Source organism: Rattus norvegicus, chromosome X (genome assembly GCF_021556685.1).
Source record: "Rattus norvegicus strain SHRSP/BbbUtx chromosome X, alternate assembly SHRSP_T2T, whole genome shotgun sequence".
In the NCBI taxonomy this organism is placed as follows: Eukaryota; Metazoa; Chordata; class Mammalia; order Rodentia; family Muridae; genus Rattus; species Rattus norvegicus.
The window spans coordinates 39,694,228-39,706,718 of record NC_141554.1 but is presented as its reverse complement, the minus strand read 5'-3'; the positions used below and the strand labels follow the sequence as shown (position 1 = coordinate 39,706,718).

At 37.9% G+C, this 12,491-nt stretch overlaps 1 protein-coding gene across 16 annotated transcripts in view; it reads right to left on the bottom strand.

The window, feature by feature from the left end:
• Positions 1 to 12,491, bottom strand: part of Reps2 (RALBP1 associated Eps domain containing 2) — a 272,827-nt gene that overhangs the window by 70,778 nt on the left and 189,558 nt on the right. For all 16 annotated transcript variants that reach the window (NM_001427498.1, XM_087600303.1, XM_087600310.1 and 13 more), the window contains one exon: positions 1,872 to 1,933. In NM_001427498.1, coding sequence (NP_001414427.1) covers positions 1,872 to 1,933 — 62 coding nt within the window. The remainder of the gene's footprint in view (positions 1 to 1,871; positions 1,934 to 12,491) is intronic.

Sequence of the window (12,491 nt, the reverse complement as noted above, 5' to 3'; positions counted from 1 at the left end):
GGAGGTCAACATGTAGAAGAATGCAGATCGATCCATGCTCATCACCCTGTACAAAGCTTAAGTCCAAGTGGATCAAGGACCTCCACATCAAACCAGACACACTCAAACTAATAGAAGAAAAACTAGGGAAGCATCTGGAACACATGGGCACTGGAAAAAATTTCCTAAACAAAACACCAATGGCTTATGCTCTAAGATCAAGAATCGACAAATGGGATCTCATAAAACTGCAAAGCTTCTGTAAGGCAAAGGACACTGTGGTTAGGACAAAACGGCAACCAACAGATTGGGAAAAGATCTTTACCAATCCTACAACAGATAGAGGGCTTATATCCAAAATACACAAAGAACTCAAGAAGTTAGACCGCAGGGAAACAAATAACCCTATTAAAAAAATGGGGTTCAGAGCTAAACAAAGAATTCACAGCTGAGGAATGCCGAATGGCTGAGAAACACCTAAAGAAATGTTCAACATCTTTAGTCATAAGGGAAATGCAAATCAAAACAACCCTGAGATTTCACCTCACACCAGTGAGAATGGCTAAGATCAAAAACTCAGGTGACAGCAGATGCTGGCGAGGATGTGGAGAAAGAGGAACACTCCTCCATTGTTGGTGGGATTGCAGACTGGTAAAACCATTCTGGAAATCATTCTGGAGGTTCCTCAGAAAATTGGACATTGAACTGCCTGAGGATCCAGCTATACCTCTCTTGGGCATATACCCAAAAGATGCCTCAACATATAAAAGAGACACATGCTCCACTATGTTCATCGCAGCCTTATTTATAATAGCCAGAAAATGGAAAGAACCCAGATGCCCTTCAACAGAGGAATGGATACAGAAAATGTGGTACATCTACACAATGGAATATTACTCAGCTATCAAAAACAACGACTTTATGAAATTCGTAGGCTAATGGTTGGAACTGGAAAATATCATCCTGAGTGAGCTAACCCAATCACAGAAAGACATATATGGTATGCACTCATTGATAAGTGGCTATTAGCCCAAATGCTTGAATTACCCTAGATCCCTAGAACAAACGAAACTCAAGACGGATGATCAAAATGTGAATGCTTCACTCCTTCTTTAAATGAGGAAAAAGAATACCCTTGGCAGGGAAGGGAGAGGCAAAGATTAAAACAGAGACTGATGGAACACCCATTCAGAGCCTGCCCCACATGTGGCCCATACATATACAGCCACCCAATTAGACAAGATGGATGAAGCAAAGAAGTGCAGACCGACAGGAGCCGGATGTAGATCGCTCCTGAGAGACACAGCCAGAATACAGCAAATACAGAGGCGAATGCCAGCAGCAAACCACTGAACTGAGAATAGGTCCCCTATTGAAGGAATCAGAGAAAGAACTGGAAGAGCTTGAAGGGGCTCGAGACCCCAAAAGTACAACAATGCCAAGCAACCAGAGCTTCCAGGGACTAAGCCACTACCTAAAGACTATACATGGACTGACCCTGGACTCTGACCCCATAGGTAGCAATGAATATCCTAGTAAGAGCACCAGTGGAAGGGGAAGCCCTGGGTCCTGCTAAGACTGAACCCCCAGTGAACTAGACTATGGGGGGAGGGCGGCAATGGGGGGAGGGTTGGGAGGGGAACACCCATAAGGAAGGGGAGGGGGGAGGGGGATGTTTGCCCGGAAACCGGGAAAGGGAATAACACTTGAAATGTATATAAGAAATACTCAAGTTAATAAAAAAAAAAGAATGTCCCTTTTTCACGTGAGACTATACCTGAATTAGGAGAAATGAACTGCGAGTTTCTTAATCCAGAAAGTAGCTGGAGACTCCAATGCAAAGTAGCATATCAGTAGGACAACAGTTAGCAGAAATCAAATATGTCACCTACCTGTGTTGGACAAGGTCGTGGAGGAAGTGCCGGTGGTGGGGGTAACAATCCTGAGTTAGCAGCTAAAAAGAAAAAATACTGTTAAGAACCACCGTTCCATAAAAAGACAAAAATGTATTTAACTAATAATATTGATGGCATTTAACATATTTACGCTTATTAAATCCCTTTGAAGGCTTAATTTTTTCTAAGTCTATGCTAATCACAATAGCAAAATTATATTATAAGCATAGGTATCCATCAGCAGATAAATGCATAAAGAAACTGGTGTGTGTGTGTATGTATGTGTGTGTGTGTGTGTGTGTGTGTGTGTGTGTGTGTATTCAATAATAAAGAAAAATAAAATATCATGTGCTGGAAATGAGTACAACTCAAAGTCACTATATTAAGTGAATAAGTCAGACTCAGAAAGACAAGTACCATGTGTTTTTTCTCATTTATGGATCCTACATTATATATAGACACATAAAGCCATGAAAGCAGAAAGGAAACTAAAGAGAGCAGACCTACCAGAAGGGATGAAAGGCAGGGGGACCAACAGGAAAGAATGGGAGGGGCAAACACAGTCAAAGCACAAGATATACTTGAAAGAAAGAAATTGTCATACAACATACAATGAACATATTCCAGTGAAAAAGAATGCATGTTTTTTCAATCCCCTTTTCATCTTCATCTTACCCAAAATTCAAGTATTTATGATGGTGGTGACGATTAAGACAGGATAAAAAAATAAGGAAAACATTTTTTTTTAGCAAAAGACGATTTAGCATGGAAAATGTGGTCAAGTCCTTATTCTGCCGTTATTTACTCATTTTCATATAAACCAGGTTCAAATAAATCAGGCCAGAGGGAATCTTCTTTGAGTTTCCATCTTTGTCACTAGCTTCTGGTCACTGTTGTTCATTAGCTTAGTACATAGGCTTCCATAAAGGAGAGCCCGGGCTCCGGAGGTCTGCCACCTATGAGGAAATGGACTGACCAGCAGTAGAAGAAACCAGAAACGATGCATTGACTTAACTGATTTCAAGTTTTTCTTTCTTTCCCCCTCTCTGATTGTTACTAAATATGATTCTAAATAATCTGGCCACATCAGAAGAATTTTTTGGAAGAAAGCTGAAGTCTAACATTTTCTTTAATTTTATGAGATACAGAGAATATCTGAGGAAGCAAGAATGTCTGAATTCTAACTTAACAATGCAAATAAACAGCTGGCATGGAATTATAAATAAAATCCATGATCACACACAGAAAGTAAGTTTATAACCATACAGTGTCAAGTTAAACCACATTCTTTACAAATACTCTGAAAACACTAGATCTATATGACTCTACATAGTTTATTCATAAATCTGTGTTAACTGTACTAATATTAGACAATGGTCTGTGCCTTAAAAACAAGAGTCCCCTACAAGGCCCAGGTACCATCATGGAACAGAGGACAGAAGATTGTAAGAGCCAGAGATTGAGAAAAACTGAAGCAAAACAGTAGCTTCCAGACACAGCAGGGCCACTGCACTCATGAACACACAGCACCTCTGTTTGCTGCACAGGACTGCACAAGGCCAAGCCAGTCAACATTCCAGCATGGAGGGAAGAAGTTCATGGAGAGCAACTGACAATAGTATACAGCTTCTAGGGGGCAGGGAGTCCATTTTCCTTAATATATGGCTGTTGGTAGATCCACCGTGCTCCAGTAGGTGGCACCACGGACCCAGAAGCATTTGGCCAACACATCAACTCACTAGGTTATTTAAAAGAGAGGGTACATAAAGTTGGGGAAGTGAGATAGATCAGGGAGGAGTGAGATTAAATTTGATCAAAACACATGGAATAGAATCATAGAATTAATAAAAGTATTATATTGTTAAAAAGAAATGAGTAGTATATCAAGAGAATAAATATTCTTTTTTTTTTTTTTTTGGAGCTGGGGACCGAACCCAGGGCCTTGCGCTTGCTAGGCAAGCGCTCTACCACTGAGCTAAATCCCCAACCCCGAGAATAAATATTCTTGTAGTTTCAAATGAATTTCACTTCTCTGGATCAGACAAGCCAAAAGATGGAGCTTGGTGCTTTCCGCAGATATAACTCAGAATAATGTCACAGAAATGTTTATTCTTGGCTAGTACATGGATACAGTACCAACAAGTATGTCCACCTGGGATCTGCCCTTCATCACAATTTTTAAAACACATCAGTGGGTCATAACACCACAGGCTGAAAAGGCATCAGTAAGAAGTGGGGCAGAAGAGAATGTTTACAGCTGTTAAGGATAACCCATCTCAGAATCCCTAATGTCCTCATAGGTTATGCCTTTAAATTACTACCAGTTACTTTTTTGTTTGTTTGTTTGTTTTTTGTTTTTTGGAGCTGGGGACCAAACCCAGGGCCTTGCGCTTCCTAGGCAAGCGCTCTACCACTGAGCTAAATCCCCAACCCCACTACCAGTTACTTTTAAAACAAAACAAATACACAAGCAGAACTTGTGCGCTTTCTAAAGAAAATGCCAAACAATAACTTCAGTTATCAAAAAAGACTGCTCGAGAAATTCTAAGCCATTTAAATACATTGACTCAACTTCCAGCCAAGTCGGAGTAACAAAAGAACACATGTCCTCACCCAGCTGAAGCCATCAAACATAGCAAAGCCTATGAAATAACAATTTCCATAATACTGGAACAAAACATGGGAAAAGAGTTTTAGAACCACAAGAAAATTAGACAACAAAGAAGGTTATCTCTGAGAGACAGAAAACAAAAAAGAAGGAGTCCTATGACTGATTCCACATGCTCTCTTGACCTGCTAGAGAAATGACATAAACCCAGATCCAGGTCTGATTATGCTTTTTTCAAACAAATCATTATTTAATTTTATTGCTTAAAATTCACTGAAAATTGGTCCAAATCTTGAGTTGTAAAGCATTAAGATCATTTAAAAATAGAAACCTAAAATGAATATGGGTATATACTTGTAAACCCAGCATTCAGAATCTGAGGCAAGAGAAGTGCCACAAGTCTAAAGCCAGTCTGGGATACTGATGAGACCTTGTCTCAATTAATCATACACACACACACACACACACACACACACACACACACACACAAAGCCACATCACATTTATATCTAAACTTCAAACAGTGAATAGAGCATAGGGTTGTGTGCATTCTTCATTCTGAATCTTTTAAAAGGTATTAGTTTATGTTCCTTAATAAATAATAGAATTGGGAAAAATGAATATATTGCATCACAAATATTATTAACAGCTTTATTTCCTCACTTCAATACCTTATTACTTTTTCCAGCCATCCATACCCATCTAACACAAATACTATAAAGTTGAATTTAATTTTTAAAATATTTGTTTTTATTTTATGTGTGTTGCTGTTTCTCCTACACATTTGCCTGTGTGGCACATGAATACAGTGCCTGTGGAGGCCGGGAGAATTATTCCCCTGGGACTGAAATTAGGCTATTGTGAGCCATCATTTAAGTTTTGGAAATTGAACCTATGCTGTCTGCGTAACAGCCAGTGCTCTCAAGCGCTGGGCTAGCTCTCCAACCCCAAGGCTGAATTTAAATGTTGATAATTGAAAGTGGAGAGTGCTGCCTCACACTTGTTATGTCAGTACTGGGAAGGTTGATACAATGGGATGTTAAGTTCATGGCCACCTAAGTTATACAGCAAGACCCTGTCTCAAAACCAAAGAAATAATATTTTAAATGGTGATAACGGGTATGCCAATCTTTCCTTCAAAAAGAAATATCTACAGGTTCACCCGATAGTACTTTCCATAGGTTTACTGTAGATACCGTTCAATAATTTATGAAAATTCCCACCTATTCTTATTTTGATATTTTTTCCATGACAACCTGATGATGAATTTTAATGAGCACTGCAATTGTGTCCACTCATATGATAATGCAATTTCTTTTTTTTTCTTCATCTTTATTAACTTGAGTATTTCTTATATACATTTCAAGTGTTATTCCCTTTCCCGGTTTCCGGGCAAACATCCCCCTCCCCCCTCCCCTTCCTTATGGGTGTTCCCCTCCTAACCCTCCCCCCATTGCCGCCCTCCCCCCCACAGTCTAGTTCACTGGGGGTTCAGTCTTAGCAGGACCCAGGTCTTCCCCTTCCACTGGTGCTCTTACTAGGATATTCATTGCTACCTATGAGGTCAGAGTCCAGAGTCAGTCCATGTATAGTCTTTAGGTAGTGGCTTAGTCCCTGGAAGCTCTGGTTGCTTGGCATTGTTGTACATATGGGGTCTCGAGCCCCTTCAAGCTCTTCCAGTCCTTTCTCTGATTCCTTCAACAGGGGTCCCGTTCTCAGTTCAGTGGTTTGCTGCTGGCATTCGCCTCTGTATTTGCTGTATTCTGGCTGTGTCTCTCAGGAGAGATCTACATCCGGCTCCTGTCTGCCTGCACTTCTTTGCTTCATCCATCTTGTCTAATTGGGTGGCTGTGTATGTAATTTCTTATAATGTGATAATGGCTTTATGGATTTTCTAACATGAAAGCAAGACCTAATTCAAATTGTTCAGACTTTTCTATCTCCTGCGTAAAATTGGGTAATGTTTTGTTTAGGATATTTTGCAACCATATCAATAGGTGACACCAATAGTCATGATTTTCCTTTCCCATATGACCCTTGGTTATGCTGGATTTAGCTGGAAAGCATCCTCCTATTCCTCCTTTTTCTGGACCAGGTTGTACAGAGTAAGAAACTTTTTCTCAACTATCAAGTTAGAACTTTCCAGCAGAGACATCTGGAAGTAAGATTATTATTATTTTTTTTTGCTTAATTTGAAGTAGGAAGATCCACTTATAATTCAATCATGGAAATGGGAAGATACATGTTTACTCCAGATCTTGAGAAAGGACAATTCACCTTTATTGTGGGCCACGCCTTCTGCTGGAAGCCTATATAAAGACATGGACAAAGGAAGCTTTTGCTCTTTGCCTGCTTGCCCTCACTTCACTAGCAAGTTCATTTCTTCCCTGGCGTTAGAGCTTCCTTCAGGATTCCAGTAGCTACTGATAACCAGCTGAGACTTACGGCCTCATGGACTGAGCAACTTCATGATTCTTGGAATTTCCATTTATAGGCAGCCATTGTTAAATAGCTGGACTTCAGCCTTTAAGTCATTCTAATAAAACTCTTTTCTACATATACATAAAGAGAATCATTCTATAAGTTCTGTTATTCTAGAGAACCTTGACTAATAGAACAATTCTCTATATCATGTGCTTGTTTCATATTTCATTAATCTTTGACTGACATGCTTTGACCTTGCCTTGTTCTACCTTAAACTGGTTGCTTAGATGATTGGTTTATAGTTTTTCTCTTTTTATACTGAGATAGAATTATAAATTTTATTTTAATTAATTTTTATTAAAATCTCCTAAGTTTTAAATGTGATGCTATCATTAGTGTTTAAAAATATCCTAATTCTCCTTCTGATTTCTTTTATGTTACTGTCTATCTTGACTGAGTCCTGGGCTTTCTTTATTAAATGTCTACTAATAACAAATTTGGTTATTGACATACTATCCTCTCATAATATGTTGAGGATAGAATTTCACTGACTTTCAACTTCCACTATCATTGTTGAAAAGCCAACTGTCAGTCACATCATTGTTCATTAGCTATTAGTTATCTCTGGTTGTTTTGAAGAACTCTCTTTTTGATACTCTGAAATAACAAACTTTCCCTTTACCTGCACATACTCTACTTTATCTTATTCTTTTCTTACCTACCAGAGGTTTTATGGAACTTCTAAACTATGTGGTATCCCTAATTAACTTTGGCCAAACCTCAGTGTTTTTTTTACTGCCTTTTTTCCCGTTATTTCTTCAAGAATGTTGTCTAACTGTGACGTGTTTGGGACAATTTCCAAAGACTTATTATCCAATGAAGCAATTGTTTCTTCAGCTATACTTCTTATACTGTGAATCCAATCACTGAATTTTAGACACTTAAGCATTTTATCTTGTTTTCATTTGTTTTGGTAATTTTTTGTAACATAATCTTTCTATACAGCCCTAACTGACCTTGAACATACTGTGTAGCAATTTCAAACTTTCCATTTTTCATGCTTCAGTCTCCAAGGTGCTGGAGTTACATGCATGCAGTAGCACCTGACTGCTACTGATTTTAACATACTAAATATACTCAGTAATTCCATTTTCTGAATCCTTTGTACTTCCTACTATTTGTTGCTTCTGCTGGTTCTTGCTGTGTTTCATTTCCTAATATGGCTGGTAACTTTTGAGACTGAACCGATATTCTTTGGAACTTTGCCTGTGGTGATATTTGATGTTTGGGTAGAAAGTAGGTCCTTCACTTCTCTTTGTTTCTGCCAAATACATGAGGGTACTCCCAAGAGGCAGAAGTGGCACTAATGCCTAGCTTATGCTGTCTGACCTAAGCATATACTAATATTTTTATAGCATATAACAGTTTAAATACACACAACTAATTTTACTCTTAGCTCATTAATGCAAAAGAGGAACAAGCTACTGCACAAATTTGAGGAGACAGTTTAGTAAGAAAAAAATGCATATTCTCTAGATATTGAAACCCTTTCAAACCTCTTCCCTTCTAGTCCCTGAAAAATGATGTCCAATGATTAAAAAATGTTCTTCAAGGAATCTGATCAGCCAAGACAATATATTGCCTTACTAGGCAATTCTACTGTTATGCCCACATTTGACAAATCCCATCCATTTGTTCATATATTCTAATCAGTATACCTCTCATTCTTAAATATAATCAGGTGATTAAGTATTACTAGGTATCTGTATAAAATATTCTAACATAAGGTACAGAATAAATACTAATAGAGAAAAATGATTTCAAAGAGACTTGACCTATACTAGGAGAAAGCTTTAAATTATACATCATTAGTATAATAAGATTTATTCAAGAAATACTTAAATAATTACTATGCATTAGGTACTGTTTGGGGTGCTACAAAAATACTAGTGGGGAGGCAGGAGCTGAAAAACAACTTTATCCTTATAAATCTTATATGCTGAGATGATAAAAGAGGGAATGAGATGAAATATTAAGTAAAGTTATCAAGTAAAGTTGCAATGAGAAGTGCTGTTTAGAAAGATGAGATAATTGGAAGCTATTGAAAAAAGAACATTCAGAAAATTAAAAGGCACTCAGAAATTAAAATATGATAGCAGGAAGTGAAGGCTCAATAGAAAGTTTCAAAGATAATCTCAGGAAATTTTCCAGAAAGTAGGGTACTATTCAAATAAGAGTTCCACCAAGAGACAGAATATATAAAAATTGAATCAATTAAATGGTTTAATAAATTTTTCCAGAACATTTTGAGCTTTTAAATTAAAAGGGCCCACTGTGTACCTAATACAATGGAAGGAAACAGAAGTATGGCAAGACACATTATCACAAAAATACCAGAATTAAAAAATATCTACATGTTTTTGTCAGGGAATGGGAGAGGAAGGCAAACCACATACAAAGTAACAGATACCCAAAACGTTTTAGAGTTTTTATTTGCCTTTAGAACCTAGAATTCATTGAAACAATTGTATCAGAATTCTAAAGAAACTTTACTTCCAATTGATGGCTATATATTGGCAGTTTGACTGTGAAATGTCTTCCAGAAGCTCCTATTTTGGAACACCGTCTAAAACTGGTGGTCCTGTTTGGGGAGACGGAAGCCTTGGGAGAGGAAGTAGGTTACTGAGTCAGGCCTTGGGATTTTACAGCCCAGCCTCACTTCCTGAATTCTCTTTACTTCCTGGCCCATCTCAACGTAGGGTTAAGGTCCAGTTACCCACAAACTTCACCTTCCCTTTCCTACCATAATGGCCTGAACCTTCTAAAACCATGAGCTCAAATAAACCTGTCCTCCATCAAGTTGGTTTTTGTCAGGTATTTCGGTCACAGCAATGAGACAAGTAACCAGTATAGGATATTCGTGTCAAGAAATGGGCTTGTTGCTGTTGATAACCCTGACAATGTGCTTTACAGCTTTTGGAAATATTTTCAGTAGAAATATGCAAAAATCTAGGACTGTGGACTAGCGGAGCTCTTGGATGGTAGTCTGGATTTAATAGGCCATTCTGACAGGGGCCCATATGACAGGAATGGCAGCAGACACATGGACTGTAAAGACTGAGCTCATGAGGTTTCACAGGAAAGGAAAAGCTCTAGTGACACCTGAGCTGGAGGCCATTCATGTTGCATTCTGGTAAAATCAAAAGAAAGAAAGAAACTCTTTGCATTCTATCCATGTCCTAGAAACCTGAGTGAGGATGAATTAAACTGCAACTGTATTTGGCAGAGGAAATTTTAAAATAGTATAACATTCAGGCTGTGGCATGTTCATTGCTTGTCATATTTATTCTGATTTATAGTGAATGAGAAAAAAATGAAGCTTAAAGAAACAGAAAATGTGTAATTTGGTGAGGAAAGGAACATAAACCTGGTTAAAGTCGTGGAAAGAAATGTGAACTTCAGTGAGAGAAGAAGCTTTAAATTCAAGTAAAACTGAGAATGGGAGAGCAAGGAAAATGACTAAAAAAAATAACATTCAAAAATCTGGATTCTGCAGTGAGAGTAACAGCAAAAGTACCTTGAAAGTAAGACCCCACCCATCAAAAGCTCCAGTGGAAATCATGTAAATCCAATTAAAAGCTTTCATTCAGGAGGAGAATACCTAAAACAGAGCCTTAAAGGTTCTCAACAGAAAAAAAAAAAAAGATGGCATCTAGGGGGAAATTTGCCTAGGTTCACCCAAGAAAAGTCACAGAGGCCACTGCAGCTCTCATCTATGGGAGTCAGACTATAGACTTCGGCATTAACTCCATGCTGCTGATTTGTAAGCATGAAAATTTCAAGATTTAGAGAGTTGTAGAGGCTTGCACCAAGATTTCATAAAACCTCTGATGTCAGGTAATGTATAGCAGGGTCTGATTTCCACCATGGCACTTGTAAGATGGCTGTGTGTGTGACTGCGAAGTAAATACACTGCAGTAGAGATCTCAGGGTATTGGAAAGACGGCATGATCATAAAATATGCCAAAACTAAATATCAAGACACAAAGTATACTCATTCCAATGGAAATACCACATGTGTTATAGGCAAAAGAACTAACTAGAGAGGTAGTTCTTTGTGTCCCACTGGAGCACAAATACTGCCGTAATGAACTCAGGTTACCAAACATGGGGGTTTTACACTGTTTTATTTAGATTTTCTTTGGTCTAATCTGTCTCTGATATGTCTCATTCTTCCCTTTTGGAATGGGAATATTTACTATATGTTACTGTGTATTGGAAATGAATATAATATGCTTTATTTTTATTTTACAGAGGCTCAGAGTTAAAAGACTGCATTGCATCTAAGAAGAAAATTTGAACTTTGAAACAGCGTTGTAACTGTTAAGGCCCTGAAGATTCTTTAAGTTAAACTGAATGCATTTTATATTGTTAGATGACCATGAAACTGTGGATATCATGAGTGGATTACTGCGGTTTGAAAATAAAATGCTCCTTACAGGTTAATATGTTTGAACTCTTGGTCTCCAGATGGAAACTCTAGGAGGTAAAGTCTCACTACAATGTGGTTACTGGAAGGACACCTCAAGATTTTTATACCCTGCTCCCACTCCTTGAACACTATTTCCTGGTCTGTAAATGGCGTAAGGAGTCTCAAGTGTATGTTCCAATAGCCATTAATTCCTCCATGTCTTCCACCAAGCACCACCACAATGGACTGTATCCTCTAAAACTGAAAGCCAAAATTATCGTTTTCCCCCTTACATTGTTTCTTGCCAAGTATTTAGTTACAGTGATGAAACAAAAAACTGAGGCACTATTCAAACTAGCAGACTGAACAATGGTATAATTAAAATGAGCACCCAGCATATACCCTTTCCCAGGAAGCCACTTGAGAATATGTTCTATCAAAATAAGAAAGAAAAAAGTTAAGTAGTTAGACAAGGGATAAAGAATAAAAGAAATCCCATATGGCTGAATGAGTCAGGGAATCCTTTGGTGATGATATGGTGAGATATTATGATGAAAAGGTATTTAACAAGCACTTAAGACCATAAGTTTATTATTTCTCTAAGAAAGTAAACTGTATAGAATATCTGATGTGTCAAAAGTTCACAAGGGGAACTATAGAAAACTGATGGAGTCTGTGGTCAAATTAGGTGAAATGAAGTGGAAAAAACAAGTTTCATTATTCTCTCTCAGATGAACTAAAACCTGAACGAACATGAAAGGTAAATGTACAAACATAAAAAGTAAATTTTCTATGTGGTTTAATGGCCATCCTATAAATTCTAAATATGTAGCTAATGAAAATTAGAATATCACTATATTGGAGAATTGAAGAGAAAGGACAGGTCTTTTCTTCTTTAAAAATTTCTTGGGTTGGGGATTTGGCTCAGTGGTAGAGCGCCTGCCTAGCAAGCGCAAGGCCCTGGGTTCGGTCCCCAGCTCCGAAAAAAAGAAAAAATTCTTTATACAAGTTACCATCATCTTGAAGCAATTTCAGGTTGTCTCTAGCTAAGGTGGAGCATCAGCTGTCAGTAATGTATCGAGGCAAAAATCTTGACTGAGAGATCAAGAAGACA